The 14,404-nt window shown below is 43.5% G+C and overlaps 1 protein-coding gene across 6 annotated transcripts in view; it reads right to left on the bottom strand.

Moving 5' to 3' along the window:
• Positions 1 to 14,404, bottom strand: part of FBXO36 (F-box protein 36) — a 106,964-nt gene that overhangs the window by 3,555 nt on the left and 89,005 nt on the right. For 4 of the 6 annotated variants that reach the window (XM_077869128.1, XM_077869129.1, XM_077869131.1 and 1 more), the window contains one exon: positions 4,295 to 7,021. The exons of the other annotated variants lie outside the window; for them this stretch is intronic. In XM_077869128.1, the coding sequence (XP_077725254.1) occupies positions 6,833 to 7,021 (189 nt within the window). In that variant the 3' untranslated portion in view covers positions 4,295 to 6,832. Of the gene's footprint in view, positions 1 to 4,294; positions 7,022 to 14,404 lie in introns of those variants that run through there. 6 annotated transcript variants of the gene reach the window in all.

The following is a 14,404-nucleotide window of genomic DNA, read 5'->3' as shown; positions in this document are numbered from 1 at the left end:
TTTATGCTCAGGATGCAAGAATGGTCCAACATTCACAAATAAGTCAGTGTGATACATCACATCAACAAGAGAAAGGATAAAAAACATTATTTCAATAGATGCAAAAAAAAAAGCACTTGACAAAATACAACATCCATTCATGATAAAAACCCTCAACAAAGTAGTTGTAAAGGGAATATACTTCAACAAAATAAAGGCCCTATATGAAAAAGTCACAGCCAACATCATCCTCAATGAGGAGAAACTGAGAGCTTTTCCCCTAAGGTTGGGAACAAGACAAGGATGTTCACTCTCAACACTTGTATTCAACATAGTACTGGAAGTCCTAGTCACAGCAATCAGACAACAAAAAGAAATAAACGGCATCCCAACTGGTAGGGAAGAAGTAAAACTTTCACTATTTGCAAATGACATGATACTGTATATGGAAAACCCTAATACTCCACCAAAAAGTACTAAACCTAATAAATGAGTTAAGTAGAGTTGCAGGATACAAAAATCAATGTACAGAAATTTATTGCATTTCTATACACTAATAATGAAGCAGCAGAAGGAGAAATTAAGGAAATAGTCCTGTTTGTAATTGCACCAAAAATAATAAAATACCTAGGAATAAACTCACGAAATAAGTGAAAGACCTGTACTCTGAAAATTATAAAATGCTGGCGAAAGAAACTGAAAATGACACAAACAAATAGAAAGACATTCCACGTTCACGCATTGGAAGAACAAGTATTGTTAAAATGTCTATACTATGCAAAGCAATCTACAGATTTAATGCAATCCTTATCAAAATACCAACAACATTTTTCCACAGAACTAGAACAGATAATCCTAAAATCTGTATGGAACCACAAAAGATCCCCAAATAGCCAAAGCAATCTTGAAAAAGAAAAACAAAACTAGAGGTATTACAATTGCAGACTTCAAGTTATATGACAAAGCTGTAGTAATCAAAACAGTATGATACTGCCACAAAAATAGACACACAAATCAAGAGAATAGAATAAAAAGCCCAGAAATAAACCCACAATTATATGGTCAATTAATCTTTGACAAAAGAGGCAAGAATATGTAATGGAAAAAGCTAGTCTTCTTAACAAAAGGTGTTGGGAAAATTGGACAGCTACGTGCAAAAGAATGAACCTGGACCACTTTCCTACACCACACACAAACATAAACTCAAAATGGATTAAAGACCTAAATGTGAGACTTGAAACCATAAAAATCCTGGAAGAAAGCACAGGCAGCAATTTCTTGGACATCAGATGTAGCAACATTTTTCTAGATACGCCCTCTGAGGCAAGGGAAATAAAAGCAAAAATAAACTATTGGGATTACGTTAAAATAAAAAGCTTCTGCCCAGCAAAGGAAACAACCATCAAAACTAAACAACAACCTATTGAATGGGAGAGGATATTTGCCAATGATGTATCCAATAAAAGGTTAGTATTCAAAATATATAAAGCACTTACACAACTCAGCACCCCCCAAAAACCAAATACTCCAATGAGAAAATGAGCAGAAGACATTTCTCCAAACAAGGCATCCAGATGGCGAACAGACGCATGAAAAGATGCTCAACATCACTCATCCCCAGGGAAATGCAAACCAAAACCACAATGAGGTATCACCTGACATCTGTCAGAATGGCTAAAATCAAAAACACAAGAAACAACAAGTGTTGGCCAGGATGTGGAGAGAAAGGAGCCCCGGTGCATTGTCGGTGGGAATGAAACTGGTGCAGCTACAGTGGAAAACATTGTGGAGGTTCCTCAAGAATTTAAAAATAGGACTACTCTATGAGCCAGTAATCACCCTACTGGGTATTACAAAAACACTAATTTGAAGGGATACATGCACCTCACGTTTATTGCAGCATTAGTTACAAAAGCCAGATTACGGGAGCAGTCCAAGTGTCCATCAACAAATGAACAGATAAAGAAGATGTGGTGTATATGCAGTGGAATATTATTCAGCCGTAAGAAAGAATGAAATCTTGCCATTTGCAACAACATGGATGGAGGTAGCGTGTATAATGCCGAGCGAAAATGAGCCATCAGAGAGAGACAAATATCATATGATTTCACTCATATGTGGAATTTAAGAAACAAAGATGCAAACAAAGAAGCAAAAAGAGAGACAAACCAAGAAAGAGACTCTTAACTATGGAGAACAATCGGATGGTTACCAGAGGGGAAGTGGGTGGGGGCATGGGGGAGATGGACGAAGAGGGTTAAGAAGACACTGATCATGATAAGCACCAAGTAATGGATAGAATTGTTGAATCACTATCCTGTACACCTGAAACTAATACAACACTATGTTAACTACACTGGAATTAAAATTTTAAAAAGAAAAAAGAAATAATTTAGTTCATCAAGACTTGGAATATTCTCTGGACAACTAAATTAGAATGGTCTCTTATCTTGTGCTCAGGGCCTAATAATTTCAAATGACCTTGGGCAAATCCTATCACCTTTTCAAATTCCATTGGTCAAATGTGGTCTCGGCTCTGAAAGGAGAAGTGATGTGTAGCATTTGTGGTTAAGAACAAAGACTTTGATGCAAAGAAAAAAAAAAAAAAGAACAAAGAACAAAGACTTTGGGGAAGCAAGCGGTGGGGGGATGGGGTAACTGGGTGACGGGCACTGAGGAGGGCACTTGATGGGATGAGGACTGGGTATTATACTATATGTTGGCAAATCGAACTTCAATTAAAAAAATCAAAGAAATTAATTTAAAAAAGAATAAAGATTTTAGGTATAGATCTAAGTCTCAACTTTATACCACTTATTAGTCATAAAACCTTGGGGAAAATGTCCTCTTTGAGAATAACTTCAGCTTTGCAGCCCATACATCCGTGTTGTGACTACTTAATACTGCCACTGTCAAGTGAAAATGGCCATAGGTAATACAAAAAATGTGCTCCGATAAAATTTTAATCTTCGGAAACTGGGCTGGTCAAATTAGGCCTATGTCATAGCTTACAGATCTCTGATCTATGAGACAGAAATAATAAATAGTCACTTACCTTCCGGGGTTGCTATAAGAATTAAGTTCGTTACTACCTGTTTCCTGGCACCCGGTACACACTCAATGAATGGAAGCTGCTATTATTATAATTTCTAAGTTTATTCCAACTCAATCTGTGACCATGGACCTATGGCTGGTCTTTCCAGACTTTCCGGATGTGCAGAACAAGTTCACAATTGAAAATTACTTTTCTGGAGATCTACATGGAAGGAACACAGATCTGGGAGGGAAACACGGAGTTCTCTGTGCTCCCGGCCCTGATTGTTCTATGCTCTGAGGACAAAACACTGCTACCCCGGTGTGTGAGTAACCTCATTTCAAAACAATAAATAAAGGGGCACCTGGGTGGCTCAGCAGTTGAGCATCTGCCTTTGGCTAAGGTCATGATCCAGGGTCCTGGGATCGAGTCCCGCATCAGGCTTCCCGCGGGGAGCCTGCCTCTCCCTCTGCTGGTGTCTCTGCCTCTCTGTGTGTATCTCTCATGAAAAAGTAAATAAAATCTTTTAAAAAAACAAAAACAGTAAATCTGTAAAGCTAAGATAGCAATTCTTCCTTGTAAAATGACCTGATACATAGCATTATGCTTTTAACCACCAGGACACGTTTTTCTTTAATGTGATGTCTACTTAGGGTTTTTAAAATCCAATTGAAGACATTCATTGTAACTTGAAACCAACTGTTCAGAGTTGAAAAGCCTGGATATTATCCCACAGTGTATTATCTTAACACAAACTGAAGATAAATGTCATCCCACTAAGGCTCAGAGCAAAAAACTACGCTGTGCAAATGTCTTATGTTTTTAGTAAGGTTGTTCTATATTAATCTTTGGCATCTTGGGAGTCAGTTTGGGGTAATGAATGAGGGCTGGTGACCATGTTGGACAGAAGCATCTGGGAAAATAATGATAAGTGGCGGCTAGTGAGTTGTCCATAACCTCCGCTTCCCATTCTTCACTCCAGTCATGATCTCGATCTGGGATGCCTGGGTGGCTCAGTCGGTTTGGCGTCCGACTCTTGATTTTTGACTCCAGTCGTGTGATCTCGGGGTCATGGGATCAACTTGTCACCCTCCCTTCTCCCCTCCCCCTGCTCTGTGTCTCAAACAAATAAACAAAACCTTAAAAAAAAATAATCCTAATATCAATCCTAAATTCTCGAGTCTACTCAGTGCACCACATTTTGGATTCTGTATAACTGGGATTGGATGCACGTACTACACTAACTTGTTCAGGGAAAAAAAAAAAAAGCAATAACAGAACTTGATATTAAGTAAAATGTATTTATTTTTTTAGTTTATGAATTTTCACATCTGCTGTTAAGGAGTTGTTCTTACAACCCTACACATATAAATCATCAGAAAATATCAGCATTTTACTATTACAATGGTAAGTGAGAACAAGTAGAAACACTTTTAAGAGACAAGAGAGGCAAGATTATAAAGTGCTGTGGCATTTCACTCTGAAATGGTACGTCATACGCGGAGCGGAGTAATTCATCCACATGAGAGCTATCTGTAGAGGCAGGGAGGATCACCATAGCTATCCGTTCCCATCCGACGGGATCTAAGATGAAAAATTCCGCCAGAGAAGGAGGAGCAAAATGTTTCAACAGCTGAAGATAGGAGTCCCCTGCAGGATTTTAGGTTGGTGATATTGTTGTGGATTTTTTACACCCCCCCAAAAAAATTATAATAAGGCACCCAAATTATTTGTGCTCATAATCACTGGAATAATCTAATAATGTGTTATTTTAACTATTATCAGCAATAGTCAACGTATCGATGACTCATTTTTCATGGTTATCTACTGCTAGCATCTATTTTTATGTTATAATATTTTCTGTAGATAACAAGAGTCTTCAAATGGCCACATTTGTGTTTACTAAGTTATGTTGAATCTAGAGAGCCGTGCCTGCCCATAAGCTTTCAGAGTCTCCGTTAGTTGATTAAACATAGGAAATGCTTAAGCTGTTGACATATTTGCATCGATGTCACGAAGGAGCTGTAACTTTATATTTATGTCATTACCTTGCGTACCAAAATGTGCCTACCTACAGTGGTTTGTCCACCCATGGTATTAATCAGAAGTCGCTGAAGGGTGAAGTCCCAGGACTTTGGGGAGACACGAAGGTGCAGAAACTGTGCAGAAGTGCATGCCTCCCCCCCAGCTGGCTGGTCACCCCATCACCCTGGGTGGGGAATGCAGCCTGGCTCTCTCACCAATTAAACCTTTGCTCTTTGCTTGGACTACATCCAGACACGACTTTGACAGGTTCCTTGTCTGCCAGGAAGCAGACTGAGCTCGATTTCACAGATGTCGCTGGAAATCTATGACTGAGTTTTAAGGGTGTGAATGTGAAGGGGTGGGGGTTAAAAATCTGGTTTGATATTAACACAGATTTAGTAAAAGAAAAAGGAAAGAAAGAAAGAAAGAAGAAAGAAAGAAAGAAAGAAAGAAAGAAAGAAAGAAAGAAAGAAAAAAAGAAAGAAAGAAAAAGAACCTGCCACTTAAGCCGTGGCTAGAGCCCTTCAGAAGGATTTCAGTGGAGGGAACAGACCATGCAGGAGGCCTCGAGGCATCACAGGAAATTCCTCTGCCCTAGCAGGTGGGGCATCTATTATTTCTTCCAGGCACTAAAGTGCAGGTGGCGGGAGGGAAAAAGAAATGGTAACAGTTAATAAGGGGATGGGCGGCTGACAGCTACCTTTTTCTGTAGCCTAAAAGGAGTCATCAGATTATTTGCTGCCTTGAGTGTCATTGTCTGGGGTCCTTCATCCTCGGGAGAGCACAGTAAGAAAACAATTTATAAATCACCCATCTCAGGGAAGTAGAGCTTCCTCCCCCTAAAACTGTACTGTTTTTAACCCCTTTTCCAAGTTAACAGACTACAAATTGTACTTGGGTTTTTCACTTGGTCACCCACAGCTTGTGATCTTAAAATCCCTGGTTAAACCTTAAAAATCCCTGGTAGCTGGGGACCCCTGGGTGGCTCAGAGGTTGAGTGTCTGCCTTTGGCCCAGGGCCTGATCCCAGATTCCCGGGACCGAGTCCCACTTCGGGGTCCCTACATGGGGCCTGCTTCTCCCTCTGCCTGTGTCTCTGCCTCTCTCTGTGTGTCTCTCATGGATAAATACATAAAATCTTTAAAAAAAATAAGAAAATAAAAGTGGTAGCTGTCCCTAGTCCTTGGGGTGGGGAGGGGTGGGCAGCGTCCCTATAAGGAGAGTTGATAGATTTATCCGACAAGGCGGGGCCCTGGGAGAGAGGCTGTGCGAGCAGGAGGTGGACTTCGCTCCAGTCTCGCCGCGTGGCCGGATCAGAGGTTGTCCACAGGGATGGCAGCTGGCACCGGAGCCCACGGGACAGGGATGCAGGGAAGAGAGCTGGGAAGGCGGCTGGGCCCACCCGACTGGCTCACCGCTTCCTGGGGTGGGGGGTGGGAAGGGGCGGGGTGGGGGGTGCACTTCAGAGATCCTTTCCAGTGCCTCGAGAAAACCAGGTAGTGAAAAGCTGCTAATGATCATTTATTGTCGCCCTCTGTCCAGCAGAAGCCCCTTTCCGCAGGCGGGTGGGTGTCCCAGGCTTCCTGCCGCCCAGCCCTCTGCTGGGGCCAGGGATCTGACCCCCACTCCGGGGGTGGGATGGGATGGGGGGGCCGGGGTTCAGGCAAGGCCCAGTCGGGTTTTGCTGCACCTGTGTGCAAACCCTGTAGGCTTTTCCGATGGGGGGAGGAGAGTTGGACACAGAAGAAAAAACACAGCCTGGCGCCAAGCCCCCTGCGGGCAGGAACACGCGTCCCTACAGCTGGCTGTTCCTGTGGCTTCCTTGGCCCTGCCTCCTCTTGCGGAGCCGCCGCTGCAGCTGCAGCTTGTTGGTGAAGAACATCTGCCTCCAGCCCATGTCCTCGGCCAGGGCCCTCATGTCCGGGGTGACCGTGTCGCAGGCCGACAGCACGATCTTCTCCCACAGTTTGTCACACGTGCATAGCTGCGGGGGGACCGTGAGACGCGGGTGAGGGCAAGGCCATCTACCCCCGAGCCCCTACCAGTCCCTGCTGTCCCGGAGAAACCAGGTGCGTCCTGCCCCCTCCCCTGCCTCGTGGGGGAAAGGCAGGTGCCCCGGGCCTGAGGGCCCCGCAGGACGTCATTCATGCATTAAACCAAGTCCCCAACTGGTTTAATGGTCCCTGTTCCATGCAGGGAGCCTGATGTGAGGCTCGATTGCAGGACCCCAAGATCATGACCTAAGCTGAAGGCAGGTGCTTAACCCACTGAGCCACCCAGGTGCCCCTATTATTATTTTTTTTTTTTTTTTAAGGAGGCTCCACGCAGGTCTTGAACTCAAAACCCAGAGATCAAGACCTGGGCTGAGAGCAGCCCAGGTGGCTCAGCGGTTTAGCGCCACCTTCAGCCCAGGGCCTGATCTTGGAGACCCAGGATCCAGTCCCACATCGGGCACCCTGCATGGAGCCTGCTTCTCCCTCTGCCTGTGTCTCTGCCTCTCTGTGTGTCTCTCATGAATAAATGAAATATTAAAAAAAAAAAAAAAAAAGACCTGGACTGAGAGCAAGTGACTTAACCCACTGTGCCACCCAGGGGCCTCTTGTCTCCGCTGTTAGCCCTCCCTGAAGCCATTTCTCCGTGGGCTGGTCCAGCTGACAGCTTAGTTCACTGCAGGCTGCTTAGTGGCAAGCGGCATCAAAAGGCACAAGTGGCCCTCAAACAAGCAACCAGCACATCTGACCTGCACCCATTCCTGCTGCCAGGGCCCCGTCCGCAGGTTTTCCTCCGAGCCCTATGCACAGGTGATGTCACCATGCACCAGAGTGGCCTCCACGATTCTATGTATGCGATGGGCCCATCCGGCACATGGCAACGTGGGCCGTGCTCTGGGGGTAAAGTTCTCTGAGATGTTCCTCTGCGGTCTGGGGCTTTAACTGGAGGCCATGAAGTTAAGGACTGATAAGAGCCCTCTGACCCCAGGTCTGCACCAGGCCTGTTTGCCCTCCCTCCCAGTTCAAAGTTGCCACAGGTCGGCTTCCATTTACTCAGGGCTTTCTGGTAGGACATTTCCAGTTGGCACCATTATTTATAGCACCTACCCTCATCTACTGAACCCTTTCAGGGTGCAGATTTCCTGACCCCTTACACAACATGTCCCCAAATCCTTCCTGAAGGTAAATCTTCCATTGTATTTATTTAGTATCACTAACCTCGGCATTCACCATGGCTTTTTGGCATATGCAATGGGAGCATTTAAAGGTGCTTGGGAAAAAAAATGAAAATAAATTTAAAAATAAAGTAAATAAATAAATAAAGGTGCTTGGAGGGGCGTCTGGGTGGCTCTGCTTCTCTCTCTCCCTCTGCTGCTCCTCCTGCTTGTGCTCTCTCAGTCTTTCTCCTGCTCTCTCTCTCTCTCAAATAAATAAGTAAATAAATAAAATCTTTAAAAACAAAGAAGAGGGTGCTTGAATATTTGGGGTTCCTGGGTAGCTGAGTCGGTCAGGCACCTGACTCTTGATTTCAGATCAGGTCATGATCTCAGGGTCCTGGGATCGAGCCCCATGATGGGCTCTGTGCTCAGTAGGGAGCCTGCTGGAGATTTTCTCTCTCTCTCACCCTCTGCCCCTCCCCCCACCCACTTGTGCTTATTCTCTCTAAAATAAATAAATAAATCTTAAAAAAAAAAAAGTGGCATGGATATTTGGTGTTACACAGAAGTAAGTCCAGGATATAAAATGTGCTCTATAAAGGGTTCCCCGTGGGCCTCGGTGACACACACTCCCTGGTTCCATCCTTCCTGTGCCAGTTGTGTGCTCTGGGAAGCTAATCACCAACTCGATTTCTTTCTTTCTTTCTTTCTTTCTTTCTTTCTTTCTTTCTTTCTTTCTTTCTTTCTTTCTGATTTATTTATTTGAGAGAGAGAGAGCATGAGCAGGAGGGCAGAGGGAAAGGGAGAGAGAGAGCCTCAAGCAGACTCCCTGCTGAGCAGAGAGCCCCACTCAAGGCTCAATCTCATGACCCTGAGATCAGGACCTGAGCGAAACCAAGAGTCGGTCCACTTAACTGACTGTGCCACGCAGACGCCCCCTATTTCCCTTTTCATCAGTTTCATTCAGCGGTCATTATTCATGAAAATCTGGAAGTGGAAAGACCTAGGCGTGGTGGGCAAGCCATAAGGAGCTCAGAGTTCCTATAAAGCAGTAGTGCAGGCTACACTGGCCTGCTCGTCCCTTCTGCTCAAGCCCCTCCCAGACATGCCCCTGCTGAAAGAACCCCCACAGGGACTTCTCATAAAGAGGCAAAGAGAGATGGCTGGGTGGTTCAGCGGTTGAGCATCTGCCCTTGGCTCGGGTCATGATCCCAGGATCCTGGGATCAAGTCTCACATCGGGCTCCCTGTATGGAGCCTGCTTCTCCCTCTGCCTAGGTTACTGACTCTCTCTGTGGGTCTCTCATGAATAAATAAATAAAATCTTTAAAAATCTTAAAAAAAAAAAAAAGGAGGCTAAGAAAAGCAAGAAGCCTGTGGACCCCTCAAAGATCAATAACTTATGGAGCATATGTTAAGGGCAAGAAATTTTGTGTTCATTGCCTTATTTATTTATGTCTATTTATTTCATGAATTATTTACTGCCGTAAAATAATCTGAAGCAATCTCCTATGGGATACAATGATGGCAAGTAGGGCACTCAGTCTGTTTACACACAATGTTGCTGAAGAACTCTGGATGCAAGGAAGGCAGATCCTGTCTAGAATAGGCCACGATCCAGGGAGGACAAATCTCTGCTTCCTCCATCACTGAAGGGTCCAGTATTACTTAATCACCTACATCAAGTCAGTGACTGGACCCCCCTCCCGCAGTACAGCCCTTTATTGGGGGGCTCAGTATCAGTCTCTCCTTTACTCCTCTAAATCAGAGGCCAGATTTATCTTGATAGGAGGAGGCTATTGTTGCGGCCACACACAGGCCCCATCCTTGCCACAGGGCATTTTGTTTATGAACCCAGCAAACAGTAGGGTGGCTGAGGAAATAGGCCCACTGACATCCACAGAGCAGAGCATCTTACCCATCTAGTTACTGACAACTTCCTCTGCATTAAGTGCCTTTTGATTAGGAACTTGGGTCACAAAGACCTCTATCTTTTGGCTTATTCCTAGAAGTCCATCCAAATACCTCTTCCCGGGACCCCTGGGTGGCTCAGTGGTTGAGCATCTGCCTTTGGCTCAGGGCGTGATCCTGGAGACCCGGGATCGAGTCCCCCAACGGGCTCCCCGCATGGGGTCTGCTTCTCCCTCTGCCTGTGTCTCTGCCTCTCTCTCTCTCTGTCTCTCATGAATAAATAAATAAAATCTTTAAAACAAACAAATACCTCTTCCCTAGGAATCATTGCTAATCTCCAAATCTGGTTCTTTTCAAGACTAACCATCCAGCCAAAACAGTAGCTTTTGTTCAGTAGAAATCCAAAGGCTGTTTTTCAAAAGCAAAACAGTTTTCTACAAACAAATTCTCGTCTTTACTCTAAAGCACTGGGGCACAAGCTATACCCTTCCCAGAAAGGCAGGCCACAGGTCCCAGCAAGGATCCAGACAGGCCTCAGCCCTGTAGGCTGTGGACACTTGGAGCATCACTGCATCTGCTGGATCATGAGAAGCCAGTGGCACAGCTGCTTATAGCACCATGCGGACCAGTAGCGGGGTCCCACTACCATTGGCAGCTTTAGGGCTACATGGAGAAGCAAACTCAAATTGTGTATGTACCTTGAAAACTAAAAAGGTCCACGAAGAGCTTGGATGCCTTCCTATCATAGGAATTAAATCTACAGCCCTGGATCTTAGGTGATTTGCTGAGAGGGCAGGCCTCTCAGTTTTTGAGCAGCTCATCTCCACCTCCTTGGCATACACATATCTTACACACCTTACATCTAAGGTGTCTGATACCTCTGATACCTCTTGCTCATCAGCATGATGTCATCAATACTGACCAGCATGTAGGAAGGTGACAGGATCAATAGCTCTGTGATGTGAGACCCCACAGCTAGAGAACTACCATAATCCTGATGCGAAATGAAGAAGGTACACTGTCATCCCCATCCGGGGAAAGCCAGTCTATTGTGGTGTTCTTATTGGCAAGTCTAGGAAGACATGAGGAGGCATGCGAGGGGATGGTGGCAAGGGAGAAGGTGAGAGCTGGCCAGACTGTGGATACATCTTGAAGGCGGAGCTCATAAGACTTGCCAATGAATTAGATGAGAAGTAAGAAGAAAGAGATGAACGATGGCCTTGTTGGCTTGAACAGCTGGGTGCATGGTCTTGCCAAGGGCCGAGAAAATAAGACTGGGGGAGAAGCAGAATTGGTAAACAGGTATGTGGTGGAGGGGAATATCAAGAGGCCTGGTTTTGACATGTTAAATCTGAGATGTCTATACTACACGTAGGTGGAAGCGTTGAGTGTGCAATTAGACTTAAAAGTAAGGAGTTTAAGGGGGGCAACCTGGACTGGAAACATATGTTTGAAAATTATCAGTGTGTAAATACTATTTAAAGCCCTGGGATTAGATGCTGTCGTGGAGGTGTGACTGTGGAGAGAGAATGCCCAGGGAGGAGCTCTAGGACATTTTAAGATTAAAGGAGCCAGAAAATAGAAAAGTTTTCATCAAGGGAGACTGAGAATAAGGAAGAAAATCTGGACGGCCATCCAATGTCTCAATGCTGCTGAAAAGAGAGGAATTTAAAACTGGTGGTAGGGTGCCGGGTGGCTCAGTCGGTCGAGTGTCTGCCTTTGGCTCAGGTCATGATCCCAGGCTAACACACACACACACACTCTCTCTCTCTCTCTCACTTCCCTCTCTCTCTCAAATAAATAAATAAAATCTTTTTTAAAAAGCATCCAGTCTTTTAGTATTAAATGTGTTTAAAAGAAAATATTAAAAAAACAGCAAACTGGTGTTTTTTCAAGATTGTGTACAATGGCGACCTTGACAAGAGCCGTTTCAACGGCACAGTGGGGATGAATGCCTGGCTAGAGTGAGTCCAAGAAAGAATAGGAGAAGAGGAAGTGGGTATAGCAAGTAGAGACACTCTTTGGAGGGAATTCTGCTTGACGAGCAGAATGGGTCAAGGCTGATTTTTTAATTTATGTGCCAACGGAAATGATCCAGTAGAGGAGGTAAAAGTAGCGAAAGGGGGAGCTGTGTAAGCAAAGTGGGTGAACAGAGGGGGCTGAAATGCACAGGTGGATGTGTGACCACAGGTAATAACAAGGAGAATTCTTACCTGTACCAGGAAGTTCACAGAGTTGATGGGTAGAGGGATGAGGCATGTAGACCAGGAGAAGGGACAATGGGGCCGTTCTCTGGTCACTGCTGCTACTTCCTCAGTGAAATGAGGAGACACAGTATCAGCTAAGACTGAGGAAGGAGGAGACTTCAGGAGAGAGAAGAGAGTCTAAAATAGACCTCTTGGAGGATAAAGGAGAATAAGAAACTCAGTTTCTTAGACAAAAGGTATTTTATGAGTAGGATGTAGTCATCGGTTCTGAGTCGGTTCTTAATGCCAGACACCTGCTCACAAAATATGGTCCCAAGAAACACAGAGAAGAGGAGGAGCGAAAGGATGAAGGCCTCTTGTTTCTGGTATTGAAGATGTTAAAGCAAGGAATTGTGTTCAAGACAACACACTATTAAGATCCTACCTGTGAATATATGAATCTTGATGTGTGCACTGCTCTATTCTGGGCATCCAGTTTGTCCAGAGCTAGTGGTGCTAAGCAAACATTGCACCTGTTCTCTCATATTTCCCTGTCTCCTGTAGGTAGGTGGGGCTGTAAAATTAGTTCTGGTCAAAGGGCTAGGTGTAGAAGTGCTGTACCAAAACATAGTACGTGCACCTCTTCCCTGCCGCAGTGTCCGAGGAGACCGCACGTTCCAGATGGTGCAGTACAGGATGGTGGCATCTCTAAACCTGAGTCCCTGAGGGACTCCGTGGAGCAGAGCCCCCTACCAAACTGCAATGGGAGGAACTGTAGATGAAAAAACAGCTATTATTGTGTTATTGTTAAGCCTCTGGGGCTTGGGAGCTGTGTGTGATCCCAGGTCATAGTCTAAACTTAGTCTCTACTGAGTTAGTGTGCAAAGCTTTTGAATTTTTCTAATACATATAATTGTAATATATATTAATAATTAAATATTAATTATATAATTATATAATATATAATATTGTTTAATATATAATATATTTAATATATAATTATATAATATATATTAATATATATTTAATATATGATATATAGTATATTTAATATATAATTAATATATAATATATAATTATAATATATATTTACTTATATATAATTATTTATATATAATTATATAATATTTATATATTATATATTATAATATAATATATAATAATATAATAATATATTATTAATTATATATTATATAATTATATACTTACATTATAATTACATAATATTTATATATAATTATATATTATATTATATAATTATAATATATAATTTATATATGATTATATATTATATATTAATATTAATAAGTAATATATATAAAATTGTAATTTAAGGGTGACTACAAGCTTTGAGTCCTTTAAAATATGGATAGGTTCCCCCTTTTTTTTTGGATAGGTCCCCTTTTTAAAAAAGATTTTCTTTATTTATTTGAGAGAGAGAGTGAGAGAAAGAAAGTATGAGCAGAGGGGAGGGGGGAGAAGGAGAGGGAGAAGCAGACTCCTCGATGAGCAGAGAGTCCCATGTGGGACTCGATCCCACGACCCTGAGATCATGGCCTGAGCTGAAGGCAGATGCTTAACCGACTGAACCACCCAGGTGCCCGGGGCCCCTTCTTACAGTGAAACTCACCCAAAATGGAGTTACTTCATGTAATCCTATCAGTTAAATGATAAGCTGGTGTGGGCTTGAGCTCTCTTCTGACATTATCCCTTCTGTTAGTTTAAAATCCATGATTGTTCCTAACTCTGGAAAACGAACTAGGGGTGGTAGAAAGGGAGGTGGGTGGGTGGTGGGGGTGACTGGGTGACAGGCACTGAGTGGGGCACTTGATGGGATGAGCACTGGGTGCTATTCTATATGTTGGCAAACTGAACACCAGTAAAAAATAAATTTATATTAAAAAAATAAATAAATAATAAAAAAATAAAATCCATGATTGTGAACATGGTCATTGGGAATGAGGCACAGGCAAATATATAAAGGTACACGAAAAGAAGAGCTAAGCGATCACTATCCCTACAGATACCATGGCATCCAGGATAACAAACATTTTGAAATAGCCTAGACCAAAAAAATCTGACACGTATCTTGGGGGGGAGGAGGGCCCCACTGTCAGCCTTGC

The sequence above is a fragment of the Canis aureus genome, chromosome 24 (genome assembly GCF_053574225.1).
Source record: "Canis aureus isolate CA01 chromosome 24, VMU_Caureus_v.1.0, whole genome shotgun sequence".
Lineage (NCBI taxonomy): Eukaryota > Metazoa > Chordata > Mammalia > Carnivora > Canidae > Canis > Canis aureus.
The sequence above is the reverse complement of the archived record's forward strand: the minus strand, read 5'-3'. Positions and strand labels throughout refer to the sequence as shown.